General features: G+C 44.1%; 1 protein-coding gene across 7 annotated transcripts in view; it reads left to right on the top strand.

Annotated features, from left to right (window-relative positions):
* The window catches only part of LOC144768536 (uncharacterized), a 1,350,740-nt gene extending 1,332,185 nt beyond the window's left edge, over nucleotides 1-18,555 (top strand). For all 7 annotated transcript variants that reach the window (XM_078652300.1, XM_078652297.1, XM_078652293.1 and 4 more), the window contains one exon: nucleotides 18,319-18,555. In XM_078652300.1, the coding sequence (XP_078508426.1) occupies nucleotides 18,319-18,348 (30 nt within the window). In that variant the 3' untranslated portion in view covers nucleotides 18,349-18,555. The remainder of the gene's footprint in view (nucleotides 1-18,318) is intronic.
* Nucleotides 18,556-18,851: the final 296 nt, after the last annotated feature.

Genomic DNA, 18,851 nt, shown 5'->3' with positions numbered 1-18,851 from the left:
CCCATACGTACGAATCAACTATTGTTTTCTTTCTCTCTTTCAGATTTGATCCTTAATAACAGCTGAGATCTCTGCCATCTGTTTTTCGGGCCACGCCCCTGTCGCTATATTCTTTCAGCTTCTAAAAAGACACCATAGCACTCACCCTCATTGGCGTCTTCCACCCCATATCCTGCAAGACCCAGTGGATGTAGCGGAGATCCGTAGGGAGACTGAGGCCTTATTTTATCACAAATGGCACTCCTGAATCGCCCGAATCGATTAGATGGGATGCCTTCAAGGCAACCATTCGTGGAATTATCTCATCCATCTCCATAGCCCGATCTCGGGAAGCCTGTCTTATTGAAACACATCTATCTGAGGACATTAAGGCCCTGGAGCATAAAGATCACCAAAAGCCCTCGAGTCAAAATAAACAGCGCCTTGCTATGCTTCGGGGACTGTTGCGCCTACATCGCACTAACAAAGCGGAACGCTCCCTGCTGGCCCTTAAACAGAAATTCTATGTGGGGGGAACAAAGCGGGTCCCTGCCTAGCGCGTCGCCTGTGGGCACAAGACACAAGAGCGCATATCTCTAAAATTGAGGTGGCTGACAGCTCCTGGGCCTCCTCTGAACACGACCAGGGATCAGAATTTGTGAACTTCTACAAAGATCTATATGCTGATAACCCTCACACCCCAGAGGAGATCCTTTCTTTCCTTAACTCCTTCCCCTGGAAACCACTTCGTTCTCACCATGCACAACTTCTGGATGAGCCAATATCGCTGGGTGAGCTGACAAGGGCATTCAAAACAACTTCCAACAGGGAAAACCCCAGGACCGGATGGAATTACTGTTGCCTTCTATCGTACATTTCTCCCCAACATCAAAGCTATCTCTTACACCTCTTCAAGAGCTTCTCTGAAGCCACAGGCCTCACTCCCACTTTGTAAGAGGCACGTGTGGTACTCATCCCAAATCCGGGAAAGGACCCCTCTGTCTGCACATCATACCAACCCATTGCCCTCCTGAACACCGATGCGAAGATCTTCACTCAGATCCTTGCAAATTGCCTTGAACCCTATCTACCTGGCATTATAGACCCAGATCAAGGGGGATTTATCTGTCACCGCCAAGGGACGGACAACATATGCCGCATAGCTCATCTCATTGCAAAGGTTCAGTATAGAAACATTTCTGTTTGCCTGGTGTCACTGGATGCAGAGCAGGCGTTCGATTGGGTGAACTGGTGCTTCTTACGGGATGTGCTTCATAAGATCGGCCTGGGCCCGGCCATGATCTCTAAACTGATGGCCCCTTACACTCGACCATGCACGCCAATTAGTGTCAATGGGCGTCTTACTCCCCCTATTTCTATACAAAGGAGCACCAGGCAAGGCTGTCCGCTCTCTCCACTCTTCTTTGCCCTGGCATTAGAGCCTTTGGCAATCGCAATACGCCAATCGCAAACCATTTCGGGTAACTCCTTTGGAGGCTATGGACACAATATATTCCGACGATCTTCTCCTCTCGGCACTGACCTCGCTTCTCTACTCCTTCGAAGGAGCCTCGGGCTTCAAGTTTAACATAGCAAAATCCCACACCATAAAACTTACCCTACCTACTCTACAGGCCATGGTCCCTCTACACTGGGCTGTGCGATTGATAAGGTATCTAGGCCTCATCCTGACCCCCTCCCAGTCCTCCTGGAACCAAGCCAACTGGCGAGCCTGTAGATGTGACATACGGAAGGATATACACTGGTGAAAAAATCTCCCTTTTTCTTGGTTGGGGGCGACTCAACGCAGTTAAAATGTCCCTTCTTCCAAAAGTGCTCTATTTATTTCAAACCCTTCCCACCCCAATACCTCAAATGGATATTCAAGCTCTCCAACAAGATCTAACTGCCTTCATATGGGGCAAAGATCGCCTGCGCTTCTCAAAAATACTACTTATGATTCCCCGTGATCATGGAGGACTGCCACATCTTAAACTTCTGGAATAATATTGGTCATGCCCTCTCCACTATATTTCAGAATGAGTTGTTTGCAAGAGCAAAAAACATTGGTTTCACATGGACCGCGCGGTCTACTGTAGGCCTCTATGGGACCTAGCTTGGCTTCCCAGAGCGGCCCGACCGTTGTAGTGCATACAAAGCTAGTCCCATGAAAACAGTTCTCGACATATGGGACAAACTCGTGGTTTCTCGAGGCCTGACATTATTCCCGTCTCCCAACACCCCTATAGCACGCGACCCCATTTCCACGCCAGCTTTGCAGCCGCATGCTTTCCTTTCCTGGACAGAGGGTGAGTGCTGCACATTTGTAGACTTATTTCATGGGAAGACATTCAAAACTTTTGAGCAGTGTAAAAATTTGTTTTCATATTGCAGGCACTTTGAGGATGCAATGCTACCAACTCCGTCACCGGTTGCTTTCCCCCAATTATGTGTAACTGCAACAAATGATGGACGGAATGCTGTGTTGTGAACGTATCTAGGACCCTATTTAAATATTCCCGATTTATGCCCTTATGTGGTTATAACAAACCATATCCTTATAAAGGCATAAGAATCATATCCATATTTAGTCATAGCCAATGCAGTCCAAATACGGCAAGGCTACTCCCATAGACTCCTAGAAAGTACAACGCGTTCTTAAAACAAACCAAGCCTCCAGCATCCCGGGAATTCCCCCTGCTTCTGTTTTGATTTGTCCAAGAACTCCTGGAGTCCTGAAAGAACTGCGAGTTCTTAGTGACGTCTTATGTCCAACCTTACGTCAAACTCGGCACCTTCCAGGTATAAATATACCAACAGCTGCCCTAGCAAACACACGGTGGTTTGGAGCAGATTGACTATCTACTTGCCCGACGCCCTGCTGTGGCAAGTGCCAAAGGAAGCCGACCCTCCCATTGACGCACTGAGAAAGACGCTGTCTTTTCTCCTGCCGAGAAATCCAGCTCCAGTGTTTCCAGTCACCCTTGCGGGTTGCTGGGAGATTGAGTCCTGAGAAAGAGATACAAGACCTCCTTCATTCTATAACCAAGGTACGGAGCTGATTAGATCCTTAGAGAATTCTTGATTCAGATTCTTGGCAAAACTATCTTAACGTAAACTGCAGCTCACTTACTCCTTCCCACGTACTAGGCTTAGGTTAGCTACACCGGGGTAGGCGTATCTTAGAAGCACCAGTTGAGTACGTTTAGTCATGGTTTTATATATGTATATATTTGATCTATTTTAGATACCGTATGGCTTAGAAACCATACCATGCTTTTACAGTATTATTTTATAATACTCCTTTTACTGTACACACTTTACTTTATGACAAGTATTGCAATTGTGGCAACTCACTTCTCTTACATGAGAAAGAAGACTGTTCAATAAATAACCACTTTTATTGAAAACGCCTGTCTCTCTATTTCTCTGCGCTTCTGGTGAAACTAAGTATGCACGATTGACTGAGTGAAATAGTTATCTATTGTTTCCGCGACTCTGGAGATATACTCCTTATTCTGGAGGGAGCAAAGTTGTCATGTTTATGCGGTTGTCAGAAACTAATCCCTTCTTGTCTATTCAGGAAAGTTAACACATTCTTGTTTACTCGAGAAAGTTTCTAGTGACCTCTGAGCTAGCTGGCATTCATAATTAAGTCTAACATATTCAATAGAGACCTAGTCGACCTAAATCATTCTTGACCCAGTGCCTCATGGGAACAGTCCAGAACGAACTGCAAAGCCAGGTCCTCCCCGGACAGGAAACAAGCATCTTGGGACCGGTTTCAGGGTATGTCACCCTTCATCAGCCAGGCTAGCTTGAATCCAGCGGCACAGTGAGCATGAGACCCACGTCTGAGCATGCTCATCCCATTTAGGGCGAAAAGTGTAACTGCAACAAATGATGGACAACATGCTGAATGATTCAAAATTCTCCCCCAGTTAGGAGATCTGGGTTAAATCAATCATTCTTTTGCCCACTATGCCACCCCAGTTTGGACACAGCTATATGCTAATCAGTCTTGACTCTGTGCCTCATGGGAACTGTAATGGCATGGTGAGCAAATAAAATGATGGATTTAGGCCCAGATCTCTGAATTGGGGTGAATGTATGACATTGTTCTGCATTCTGTCCATCAGTTGTTCTTTTTGCATTTGTCACCCCAAGTGGGACGGGTTTGCCCAGATGTGGCTCCCTTGCTCTCCATGCCACTGGAGTCAAGCTATCCTGGCTGGTGAGGGCTGAAAGCCTGAAACTGGTCCTAGGATGCTTGTTTCCAGTCCAGGGAGGACCTGGTCTGGCAGTTCGGGCTGGACTGTTCCCATGGGACGCAGGGTCAAGACTGATTTGCATATGGCTAGTTCCAAACTGGAATGCCATGGTGAGCATAAAAACAATGGATTTAGGCCCCGATCTCTGTACCGGGGTGAATGTATGACATTGTTCTGCATTCTGTCCATCAATTGTTCTTTTTGCATTTGTCACCTCGAGTGGGACGGGTTTGCCCAGACGTGGGTCCCGTGCTCTCCATGCCACTGGAGTCAAGCTTTCGAGGCTATATGGGCTGAAAGCCCGAAACAGGTGCTAGGATGCTTGTTTCCAGTCCAGGGAGGACCTGGCATGGTAGTTCGGGCTGGACTGTCCCCATTGGGCGTAGGGTCAAGAATGATTTGCATACTGCTGGGTCCAAACTGAAATGGCATCGTGAGCAAAAAAAACTATGGATTTAGGCCCAGATCTCTGTACTGGGGTGAAAGTATGACATTGTTCTGCATTCTGTCCGTCAATTGTTCTTTTTGCAGTTGTCACCCTGTGTGGGACGGTATGCCCAGACTTGGGCCCCGTGCTCTCGATGCCACTGGAGTCAAGCTATCCAGGCGGATGAGGGCTGAAAGCCCAAAACCGGTCCAAGGAAGCTTTTTTCCAGTCCAGGGATGACCTGGCCTGGCAGTTCGGGCTCAACTCTTCCCATTGGGTGCAGGGTCAAGACTGATTTGCATATGGCTGGGTTCCAAACTGGAATGGCATGGTGAGCAAAAAAACGACGGATTTAGGCCCATATCTCTGTACTTGGGTGAATGTATGACATTGTTCTGCATTGCATGGTATGGGAAACCTTGGGGTTTGCCATGCCAAGCACTCCCATGGTGACCTTGCTAGGCATTAGGCCTTTTGGTTGGTGGCCATGACCCATTCGGACCTGCGCCTCATTGCGCAGATGCTGGGGGCAGCAAGACAATCTATATCCCTATAATGGAAAAACCCTCACCCATATCTATCTCAAAATGGTTTCTCCTTCTCTGGCATGTCATTGCTCTAGAAATACTACCTGCCTACCTTATTCTCACAGGCACTAAATTCACCCATACTTGGCAGTCGCTTATTCAGCATCTTTCTCGGATGGAGAATTCTCACTTTGCTCCCCCTCGGCTGCGGCCTCTCCAGCTGTTTGAAGACTCTCTCCTGCCTTACATTAGAGGGCCCACCCAACTATCTACTCCAAATCATGACTCTGATGTGGCCTCTTATTCCTCCTAACCGTTCCATCTGACTCCCCTAACTACATTCTGAGCATACCCCACTCCCCCCCCACCCAATATCCTATGTTTTTGCTTTCCTTCCCTTAGATGCCTGGTTTACCAGATTGTTCTTCAAATTTGGCTCTCATCAGCAGACTTTCATTACCTTCCGCGAATGTTCAATCTGCCACACTGGTTTATAGCTGAATTCTCTGCCCAACTACACATCATGGCTTCCCTCACCCAAAGTCTTTATATGTCATATCTACCATACATTGTATGCTTCCTCCACAAAGGTATCTTATGAACTCCTACCCATACCCATAGCTCCATTCCCTTTGCCACTGTAGTGAACTGTCAATGCTGTAAGATTCAACCAGTGCGTTATGCTATCTGTGATGACTATTGTTTGAAAAGTTTCTTTCTAATAAACATGTTTGAAATAAAAAGGTTAGTTGCAGCAGTGGCCGGCATGGCTCGCAGGTGGGGGGGGTGGTGGGGGGCTTCACGAGGTGAGGCTGCAGGGGGGGTCATGGGTGGTGCCACGGAGGGGGGAAAAATAATTTAAAAATGATATAAACTTACCTCAAGGCCGGGTCCCGCATCTTCTCTGCTCCTGCTCTCCTGCCTCTGACAGGAACAGGAAGCAGGCAGCCAGGCTCCTTCCCCTAAGCCAATCACAACTCTGGAGTGCAGTGTTGTGATTGGTCTGAGCGCTGTGACACGGTGTTCAGTCAAGGGCTGGAGTGGTGGGCATGTTCTCCATGCATGCTGTAGTGCAGCCTGCATGGAGAACAGTAAAGTGCCCATGACTGGTTTTGGCGGCCCGAGATGGCCGACCAAACAGTCATTGCGCACTTTGGCGTGGGCAAACCACTCCTCCCCTGCTCGTAGAGCAGAGCATACCCGCTCACCCGCCCACTGCAAAGCAGGAGGACATGTCAACAAGCATAAAATGACAATAACTTAAAGTTATTATCATTTTATGTTTCTATTCTTTACACTACTTGAAAGCAGTGAGGCTACGCTCCTCCATCATAGCGGATGAGCCGCCCCTGGTTGTAGTTTCCTTGGAATATAGATATTCAATTCCTGAAAATTGGCTGTTATGGCAAGATAGTATGTTCTTGTAGTGTAGCTGCGCTTAAGTGTTCCCAAAAGGCCAGTAGGGGGCAGTTTTGCACAAAAGAAATGACTGATGACGTGATGACAGAACACGGAGAAGAAATAGCCAGCGTTCATTGAAGGTGGCAGCTGGTGAGGTTATTTATGGTTTTGTTGTAGACTGGGCACAGGCTGAACTTGTGTCAAAAAGTTGCAGTTTGTTGTGTGCCACGGAGGTATCACCTGGTCGGTCAGAAGGTGTGAAGTATGAATGAATAGCAAGTGTCCCCTAGGTGTAGGGAACGACCCTCTGGGCACAACTTAAAGGATCATCTGATCTTTTAGTTAACAGCAAAAGTTTTTAACTTGAGTATTCAAACCAAAGTCATAAGGTTCATCAAATAGATATTTAATATATCATTAGCATGAGGCTTGATGTTTAATATCACATCCAAAAATTCTCTGCTTTCAAAAGTTGCATTATATCCATATAAACACTTGAAATAGCATCTTCCCAATGCATTTCACGCCCATGACAGGCGCTTCGTCAGGGGAATCTGTAAACATACAATTAATCACAATGAAGGTCCATACAATCTCCTAATTATCATATAACAATTTGTTTTCCTAAGCACTTGATGATATCATATCGTTATCATTGCTAAACATTATTATAAAACAATGAATCATATAAAATCCATTTTTAGTTTATAATTTACTGACACACAATGTGAATTCCTATTAATTTTTAGTTTATCATTTTCACAATTTATAATTTTTATTTAATTACATTGTCTTCAAGCTTTTATTGTGACTCTTTATGAAAATTAGGGAATATTATAGATCACAGACGAAATCTCGGCACGTTTGAACCTCCCTATCCAACATGGCCGCACGTTTTTCGATTCTCCCACAACAGTCCGCTTTTCATTTCCATGTCACGAGGTCACTGGTTTCACGGTGTTTATATCATAGCGTTAAAATGTGAAATACACGCCAACCTTGCGGGACACACTCGAGAGTCTGAACAACTTGTGAAGCGGTAAGACGCGCACATATACAATGGCAGAGCTAACATTTTTAAGCGTTTGGGTTATAAGGATATTGAACACACGAGCTCGCTCACACGCTCTCGTAGCAAACACACGACATGGGTAAGATGAACATCGATCATTAGTGAACGCCGAGACATTTGAGGTTCAATCGGTCTTAGTAGTGGTTGTTATAATGTTTGGTTGATAAAATCTGCACATTTATTAATTTCACAGTATTTATTTGTGTTGTAGGACATTTTCGTTAATCGTACGCCTTTATATATACAATCGAGCATCACATGGGAAGCTTACACAGTAACAGTTATTTCATGGATTTTATACGATTCATTGTTTTATAATAATGTTTAGCAATGATAACGATATGATATCATCAAGTGCTTAGGAAAACAAATTGTTATATGATAATAAGGAGATTGTATGGACCTTCATTGTGATTAATTGTATGTTTACAGATTCCCCTGACGAAGCGCCTGTCATGGGCGCGAAATGCATTGGGAAGATGCTATTTCAAGTGTTTATATGGATATAATGCAACTTTTGAAAGCAGAGAATTTTTGGATGTGATATTAAACATCAAGCCTCATGCTAATGATATATTAAATATCTATTTGATGAACCTTATGACTTTGGTTTGAATACTCAAGTTAAAAACTTTTGCTGTTAACTAGAAGATCAGATGATCCTTTAAGTTGTGCCCAGAGGGTCGTTCCCTACACCTAGGGGACGCTTGCTATTCATTTGAGGTTATTTATGGTACAGACTGCATGTAAGACAAAATGGTTAGTGCAGCCTGGTAAAGTTGTTTTCAAGGCCATATGGCTCTTAGGCAGAGCACAGTGACTTGTATGATAAGATGCATATTGTTCAAGCGTGTGCAATAATAGGAGCCTGCTGAATACTTAATTGAAATCTGTTTACAATACATTATTTCCTTTAGTAAAGATAAGTTATACTTCTCAGGCACAATGTAGTTGGAGCACAGGTCAACAAAACAAACATGGGCCACAAAATGCCACTTCCTAAAGATGTGCTACAGACTCAGAGGGGCGATAGAAAAGTCACTAGCCGCAAGACTACGAGTCTTACAAGGTTAAGATTACCCCCCATAAAGCTAAAACATTATATTTTCCTTTTAGAATGGATACTCTTCCTTCTAATTCACTGACTGCAAAATGGAAAAGGGTAAATGGTCCCATGTGTGAGTGTCCTTCCTATCCCCATGTCAAGGAAACTGAGGCTCACTTTTTAGGTCAAGCATAGTGGCAGCGCGCATGCGCTGCTTGCTCTGCGAGGCTGCTGTAGTAGAGTATGGGAGAGAAGCAGCGCCCACTCCCCACCCATATTTTTTATTGGCTTGTGTCATTGTCTTTCGCAAATGCGGCCTTTGGATTCGTTAATTGGCTGAGTAGTCCCTCCTTAGTACGGCCTTGTCATCATTTGTAACCTCCCATGGCATCTGGCCCTTTTACTTTGGTTGTTACACAGGACCTGTTATATAGTCTGTAAGCACTATTTACTTGATTGAGTTTCTCTTACTGCAGGCCGTACAGGTGCTGCTTCAGCTGAAACCGCTTGGGTTTTTTAAGCAGCACAGCCAAAACCTTAAGACAGGCTCCTGCTTTTAATCACTTTAATCCGGCATTATCTTGTATTTGTTTCAAACCCATCCCCAAGTAAATTGGATTTAGAAATGATTAGCTAATTAAGTCATGTGAATACCAGGTAGCACATAATCATGTTCTAATGGTCTGAAGCTGACAACAGCACATCTCTGTTACATGTCACCTGTACTAAAGCCATCTGACTGGTTGTTTTCAAAAACCTGTTTTATTAACACCACCAATACCACCACCACCAATACCACCGCCACCAATACCACCACCAATACCACCACCACCATTACCACCACCATACTGTCACCTATACCACCACCACCAATACCACCACCACCAATACCACTGCCACCAATACCACCACCAATACCACCCCCAATACTATCACCAATACCACCACCATCACCACTACCAATACCACCATCAATACCCACCATCACCACCAATACCACCACCACCAATACCACCATTAATACCACCACCAATACCACCAATACTACCACCACCAATACCATCAATAACACCACCACCAATACAACTACCACCAATACCACCACCACCACCAATACCACACTACCAATACCAATACCACCACCATCAATACCACCGCCACCACCAATACCACCAGCATCACCAATTGCACTACTAATACCACCAATACCACCACCACCACCAATACCGTCACCACCAATACCACCACCACCAATACCACGGCTAATACCAATACCACCACCAATACTGCCAATATCACTAGGTAGCACATAATCCTAGTCTAATGGGCTTCAGATGACAACAGCACATCTGTGTTACATGTCATCTGTAGTAAAGCCACCTGATGGGTTGTTTTCAAAAGCCTGTTTTATTAACACCACCAATACCACCACCACCAATACCACCGCCACCAGCACCACCACCTCCACCACCACCACCAATACCACCACCATCAATATCACCACCATACTATTACCAATTCCACCACCAATACCATCACCACCAATATCATCACCACCACCACCAATACCATCACCACCACCACCAATACCACTGCCACCAATACCTCCACCACCACCAATACCACCACCACTAGTACCACCACCAATACCACCACCAATACACCCACCACCACCAATACCACCATCAATACCCACCGCCACTACCAATACTACCACCACCACCAATACCACCACCACTACCACCACCAATACAAATACCACCATCACTAATACCACAACCAATGCCCCCACCAACAATACCAATACCACCAATAACACCACCACCAATACAACTACCACCAATACCACCACCGCCAATACCACCACCAGCAATACCACACTACCAATACCAATATCACCCCCACCAATGCCACCACCACCAATACCAGCACCACCAATACCACCACTAATACCACCAATACCTCCACCACCACCAATACCACCACCACCAATACACCACAACCAATACCACTGCCAATGCCGTTACCACCACCAATACCACCAATATGACCACAACCAATACCACTGCCAAATTCCAATACCACTGCCAAATTCCAATACCACTACCACCAATACCAATACAATCACCACCACCAACACCACCAATACCCAAACCACAACCAATACCACCACCACCACCAATACAACCACCACCAGTATCACCACCATCAATACTACAACCACCACCATCAGTACCACCACAACCAATACCACCACCACCAATACCACAACCACCATCACCAATACCACCACCACCAATACCACCACCACAAATACCACCACCAATACTACCACCTCCATCACCAATATTACCAATACCACCATCACCAATACTGCCATCACCAATGCCACCAATACCACCACGACCACCAATGTCACCACCAATACCACCACCACCAATACCACCACCACCAATAGCACCACCAATACCACCACCACCAATACCACCATCACAAATACCAATACCACCAATACCATCACCACCAATACCACCAACACCACCAATACCACCTCCTTTACCACCACCAATACCACCACGAGTACCAATACCACCAATACCACCACCAACAACAATACCACCAATACCACCACCACCAATACTACCAATACCACCACCACCAATACCACCACCACTACCAATACCACCAACACCACCCCAATACCACCAGTACCACCACCACCAATACCACCTCCATCTCCAATACCACCATAAAATATCTTTATTCATTTTTTATTTTTTTTACATATTCAACCCCCCGCCCCTACTCCTCCCCCCACCCTACAAACTTTCCCCACACCCGAACATAGACACAATTTTAGCTTGCATAATTCATCAAAACACCCCTTAAAGTTCAAAGGTGCAGAGCAGTTCATCATATAAGTAATACAGTTAAATCTACAAGTAAATAATTCTTACTAAGCAAACATTTCTCCTTGTGCAAAAGTCTACACAGAAGAAAAGGGACCATCTATCCATCCTAAGTGTGGCTTTGTATCCACTGCAGTAGTGGGTCGCACATCATCAAACCTCTTTTGCGTTTATTGCGCCCTTTTCTTTAATATATTGCCACCTCTAGGCTACAAGTTGCCAACAGATGGGCTCTCCATTGCTGGAACACCGGTGGATTCGGGTCTAGCCGGGCTGAAGCTATGCATAACCTTAAGATGGCCATTGCCACAAAAATCAATCCTTGCATATGTTTCTGCCGGGTAATATTTGCTATGCCCAACAGTATTTCCTCGGTTGTGATACTTACTCCTGTTTTAAATATTTCTGATAAAAAAACGGCGATTTCTGCTGTCAAATTTGACAATGCATTACACGAGGCAAACATATGCACAATATCAGCCTCAAACAGTGTGCAACATGGACATGTTGTACCCTTTCTGGCCCCCCATTTAGCTATTTTATTCAGGGTGTAATACAATGAGAAAAAGGTTTATAAAATCGGGCTTGTAGTTTTATCGACATTAAGCAGGTCTGTGGCAGTTCATAGGAGCAGAGGGGGGTTTGGGGCGATACTCCTAATTTAGCCTGCCAGTTAACCATCTGTTTCTCCATATCATCCGGAAGCAGAGAGTTAAAAGACTCATATATCTCCCTGATAGTTAAGATACATTTTTAGATAGGTTCTCTATAATTTGAATTGCTTGAAATTTTACCCTACCCCCCTTTCTTTGTCAGAAAATCTCTCACCTGTAGGAATTTGAAAAAGTCCCTATGGTTAAGATCGTAATCATTACGTAATTCCTCAAAAGTCTTCAGCCCAATCAACGAATAAAATCAACTAAGCTGTAGAACCCCTGCCTATATCCACCTATCCATGCAGCTATCGCAGAAAATCTCCGAGAGATCATCATTTTTAAATATTGGAGTATAATGCGAGTACCGCCCAAGTCCCAGTAGTTTCGAGCATTACCCCAAACCTTGTGTATGCCGGAAATGGTCTTGAATGGAACCTTCTTGAAGTAGCTGTCATTAACATGTCACCAGCAGCATCCTTCACAGCCCCTTCCCAATATTAGTTCTTTTGAAGTAGGTATATTATCGCTATTAGGCCTTGTAGAGAGGAGTACCACACAATATCTTAATACGGTAGCCCAGTAATACAATGTAAAATTGGGCATTGCCAATCTCCCTCTATCTTTTGGTAGTGTAATGCATCTAAGGGCCCTACGTGGCCTCTGATATCCCCATATAAACCTAGAGAACATAGACTCTATGGATATAAACAGTTGAGAAGGACATTCCAAACAAAATGACCTAAATAAATATAAAAATCTGGGTAGAAAGAGCATTTTGATCACATTACATCTGCCCCCTATGGTTAAATGTAAGTTATTTAGCCGGACCAGTTCTTTTTTTGTGCGTTTGATCAGTGGTTTCACATTATTACTAACTATATATTCTACTTTTGCCATTATGCTAACCCCTAGATATGTAGCTTTATCTGTGACTCTGACATCCCTCATCCTAATTTTGTCATTAAGAATAATCTGTGTTTTACCTTGATTTAGTTTGTATCCGGCGACTGCTCCAAAACTCAGGGCCTCCTCTTCTATAGCGTTTGTTGCAGTAATAGGATTGCTGGTGACTAAAGCGATGTCATCCCCATATGCCAGTGTTTTTGTCTCATAGTCAGTGCCCCAATTGGTGGTATTAGCATATTATTTTCTAGTCTGCGGATGAACGGATCGCTATAAATCGCGAATAGAAGAGGAGAGCAAGGGCACCCCTGCCTCGTCCCCCTAGTAATGATTATATTTTCCAATAATACCCCATTAATCATCACCCTTGCTACTGGTTCCACCTATAGCATTTGTATTGCTTTTATAAATCCCTCACTAATCCCACTATGTGACATTGCAGCCCAAAGGTATTTCCAGGAGACCCTTTTGAAAGCTTTTTCAGCATTGAGTAATATAAGTGCCATAGGGTCTCATCTAACCTTCGTAAAATCAAAGATAGAAATTACCCTTTGTATGTGATCAATTGTAGATCTCCCGGGGATAAACCCGTACTGCCGGCCAGATACAACTTTATGTATGATTGGTGCCAGTCGGCTTGCTAATAGTTTGGAATGTATTTTGGAATCTCCGTTTATCAACTTGATGGGGCGATAAGATCCAAGTTTTATAGGATCTTTATTTTTTTTTTAAAAGACTACAATTTTAGCTGATGAGCATGAGGCTGGTGGCCTCCCCCCCTGAAAAATATGAACCAATGACTTCTGTATTATTTCATTTAGTTGGGATGAGAATTTAACATAAAACTTCGTTGGGATTCCATCTATACCAGCTGTTTTCCCTTTAGCTAGACTATTCATAGTGAGAAAGATCTCCTGCCAGTCTGGTAAATTATCTAAACTTTCTTGATCCTCTTTCTCGAATCTTGCCGGAATATTTAGATTTAAATATGCCTCAGGTTTGCCCTGTTGATTCTCTACTTCTTCATACAAATCCTGAGAAAATAGTTGAAATGCGGCTCTTATTTTGGAGGATTCAGTCTTTAGGCCCAATTCTGGATCCTTAATCTCTTTTACTATATTAGCTGAATTTTCTTCTCAGGTGCGAACCGCCAGTAGGTGGCCCACTTGTTCATTCAGTTCATATATTTTTTCTTTATGTGTTGTTGCCTTTGCTACCGCTTTCTCCGTTAAAATATCGATAATATCATTTTTTGCAATTGCCACCCGACCTAATTCGCTATCAGTTACTCGCCCCTCCTGAACATCCTTAATCAGATTTCCCTCAGCCCTACTCAGATTGCGCTGTAAAGTCGCCATCTTTTGTTTGGCCTCTTTGTTGGCGCTAAGAGAAAACTGCAGCGTCTCCCCTCTAATACCCGCCTTTAGGGCATCCCAAACCACATCTATTGCTGCACTACCTAGATTATCCTCCAAGAATCCCGGGATCCATCCCCTCATATGATGACAAAATTTCTCATTACCCAACAATGCTCTTTCGAAAGTCTATGAGCTCGACTTCGATTTATTTGCTCCATATTCTAGGTTTAACACTAGAGGATCGTGATCCGATAAAACCCTTAGCCATTTTTCTATTATACTTGCAGACCTCAAGGAAGTAGACATAAGCATATAGTCTAGCCGTGCATGCCGAGAATGAGGATAAGAGAAATAGGTATATCCAGGATCCCCAGAGTGCTCTAATTCCCAGCCTTCAATCAGCCCATATAACACACACATGTCTTTCAGTGCCTTTAAGACTTTTAGTTTCCTACTTTGATATTTAAAGCCTGGGTCCGCAAACCAGTCCCCTGGCAAATTCAGAATTGAGATCCCTACACACTATCAGCGGGAGAGGCCAGTGAGTCAGTTCATTAGCCACGCTAGACAGCACATCTGGGTCATTGCTAACATTACCATAGATAGTACTTAGAGTCAATTTACTTTCCCCATTATCATAGTGGCATTCTGTGATCGCCCACCGTACCAATTTATCAGCTAATGAACATGTAAATTGTAGACCACGCCCTTTTGCCAAGATTGCCACCCCCCTGGCTCTCACCCCCTATGTTGAAGCGGTAATAAGCCGATACCCTAGTGTTTTAAGCAGATATCGTTGTGAGCCCTCAATATGTGTCTCTTGTAGACATATGATATTAGCCCCAGTCATCTGTAATCCAATAGCTACTTTCTGTCTTTTTTTGCGTCTTTAAGGACACATATATTAACAGTCAGAATTTTCAACCCAGCCATGATAGTACATGTTCACCCGATCCATACTTAACTGTAGCAGTATCCCTCACTTTAAGCCATTCTTGCCCTTCTCTGATATTTGTATTTTCGCGTTGACCCCCCCACTCTGCCCCTATCTAATACACCTTGTGTCAAAAAATCCCCATAGTTTTGCCGTCCCTCCTTCCCACCCCCCCACCCCCCACCATTATCTAAGCCGACAGGCTCAATCCTGAGCCTGTGTGATAGTGTCTAACCATCCTCACCCACTCTCCACACCCCCTTCCCTTAAATATATCCATCCTCTACTTGAATATTCACCCGAATAGCAAAATTACTCCAAACAAAAACATCCCAATAGTACAAAATATCAAAAGGAACTATTGATTACTCTCAGAAGGTCCAGATTTCCCTGCAATGATCTCCTTCAGTGTTTGCTCAGCTTGTATCTCTGATGTAAAAAACAAGGTTTGTTCTTGCCAGATTACTTTCAGTTTTGCAGGGTTCTGGAAAAAAGCTACTGCACCTGCTTTTTGAAACGGTGTAATCAACTGCCGGAGCCTCCTGCGTCTTTCCACTGTGGCATGCACGAAATCCGGTTTAGCAAAAAATGAAAAGCTTTCCCAGTTTGTTTTTTATTAGGTCTTGCCAGGTCATACACCGCCTGTTGCAGCAGAAAGTTTCCAAAATATTTCGAAATCCCTCTAGGATATGACTGATCATTTTGAGGGCGCTTAGACATTGTCTTCGGGAATCTGTGCACACGTTGAATATCTCTGTCCCAGTCCCATTGTGCTAGTTCTGGAAACCCATTCTTGAACAGGTTGATGGTAAATGCATGGATATTGCTTCCTTCACTATTCTCGGGGATCCCTAAAATCGTTATATTATTCCGACGTTGGCGGTTTTCTGCCTCCTTCAGTTTCTACCTAATGTCTTTTACCGACTCTCCTGTAAGGCCAACTCTTTTAAGGCGTCGACTGTGGTTTCCAGCACTTCTGTCCAATTTTCCACCATACTCATCCTTTCGCTATTTCAGTGCAGGTCTTCCCAATTTTGTGCACTGAGCCATGTAGTTTTTTTGCAGCTACTCGGGCACGCCGATTTTCCGTTTTAACCTCGTTTTGAAATACACTTAACGATTGCAGGATCGTAGCTAATGCGGGTTTGGGTGTCTGCTCAGGGTCCCTATGGACCACCATGCCCCCTTGAAGTCTCTTGTCTAAGCTCACTGAACCATGTAAACCCAACAAGGAATGCGGCTGCGTGTCTGAATAGTCCCACCCGAGCTCGTACTCTTCCTCAGTTCAGCCCCGCTTACGTGAGTTCTTTTTCCCTTCCAAGACATTCTTTAATTTCCTGGATACCTTTCTGCCCCCCTGTAGGCTACAGTTACTTGTTGAGGTATCTGCACACCCATCATCGCTGCTACCACTGTGCGATTCAATGGCCTCCGAGTCGCAGGATTCTTCATTCAGCGAGAAAAAGTTCTCCATAAGATCGGGGGACAGGTAGCCCAACTCTGTGGTATCTAAAAGACCTTCATGTAACCCTTCTGCCAGCATGAGTGGCAACTGATTTACTTTCTTTTTCGCACTGAGGTCTTTCTCCTGTTTATCCGCCTCGATATTATCATTATTGGAAGGAGTAGGCTGTGACAGGTTACTTTCCTTACTGCTCTCCCTCTCTTGCTGAACAAATATGGGTGTATCATCCATACTCAGTACCGTATTCTCATTACTTGACCCCCATGAGATTTGCATGTTGTTTGCATCCGTCAGGTTCTCTTGAGTCAACATCTGAATTTCACCAGTATTCTCACTATTGACAAAGTCATTTGTCTGTTTTTTCCTCTGTTCTCCCTCCTCCATACTCAAATCCTTTTTTGAAAACAGACTCGTAATCACAGTCTGTTTTTTCCCCGATTCTCCTGCAGGTAGACTACTTGGGGCGAGGGACTTAGCATTTTTTCCATTATTAATTTTGCTCTTCTTACCCGTGACTTGGCTGGACTTCTTCACTTCCATGTTCGATTTCGGGTCTGGTTCACCTGCATTGTTGCGTGTGTCTTGCATCGTGCTCCTCGCGCTGCCATAGCCATTGTCTTCCTGCACTGCACTTCCGCAAATCCGGCGTCTTGGTTGCTAAGCGACTCCAGCCGGCTCTTGTCGGAACTACCCCAGCCTGAGACTGCTGTCAGCAGCAACTGGGCGAGTGCTTCCCTGCGCGATCAACAGTTTTTCCTCTCAGTTTTCCCACTGACTCGTCTCTCAATCAGCCCCCGCTCTCCTTCACACCAGCGAGACCAGCTTTCAGGACCAGGGCGCATTCTTAGCACCGCTCGACATCAGCGCTCGTTTGAGGGTTGGAGTGATGTGGAGGTAAGTTCCAGAGGTCTTCACTCAGCCACTATCTCGGATCCCCCACACCTGTACCGAGGTACTTAGAAAGTCAATAGAGCATGCATGAGTAGGCTTACTGGGAGCTTGCATGTGTGAGGTAGAGTGTTCTTAGTGTGTATTATTCCATCATGAGTCAATTAAGGAGCTCATTAAGAGAAGTACTGAGGTTACATTAATACCTAACTCCAGGTAGGGTGTTATATATATCTAATTTACTTACGCTTGTACCCAAACTTGAACATAGTTAACTAAACATATTGAAGTGAAGCTTTCTATGTGTAGACAGTGAATACCAGTCTTTCATGCAGTTATGTAGTGAATCTGAGTATCCTGTACCCTTGCAGAATATACATCTGTGAGGTATTCAGAAACCTGTCTCCATAGAAGAGTCATTCTTATTCCTAGGTTTGTGAGAGTTGACCGCAGAGCTTTGTCCTTTTTCTCCTTTTTCTGCAGGACCACATTAATGCCTATATATTGAAGTGATCTGAAAATTGGAACATCTGGGAACATGACGAGGAAGGCGGAGATAAAATACAGAATACTTTAATCTTCTTTCCATGTTATTTCATCTTTGTCATGCTGAAGGAAAAGAGATTGCACTTAGGGGCATGGGTAAACAATCAAAGGAGATTCTTTGTGCATGCAGTTATATCTCTGGATCATTAATAAAGTTTTGATGTCACCTAATAACTTAAATTGCAATGTTATTATTTGCTGATTTTGGTAATACCATCTCAAAGTCCCTCTCAATTTAAAGGTATGTTTTCTTTTATGTATTTTAAGGTACCTAAGTAACGCCAAGAAGTCAGCATTTTTTTGCATATCTTCATTATTTGTCAAGAAGGTACTGAAAGTAAAATATTCTCATCAAGCACTGCCTGATGGATATGCAGAGAAATATTTGACGGAATCAGTAATATCATGCAGTGTGGTCTCCAGCATTGTTTTCCAGTATTTATATGCATAGTGTGGTGTCCTTTCCAGCT

Source organism: Lissotriton helveticus, chromosome 7 (genome assembly GCF_964261635.1).
Source record: "Lissotriton helveticus chromosome 7, aLisHel1.1, whole genome shotgun sequence".
Classification (NCBI taxonomy): domain Eukaryota; kingdom Metazoa; phylum Chordata; class Amphibia; order Caudata; family Salamandridae; genus Lissotriton; species Lissotriton helveticus.
The sequence above is the reverse complement of the archived record's forward strand: the minus strand, read 5'-3'. Positions and strand labels throughout refer to the sequence as shown.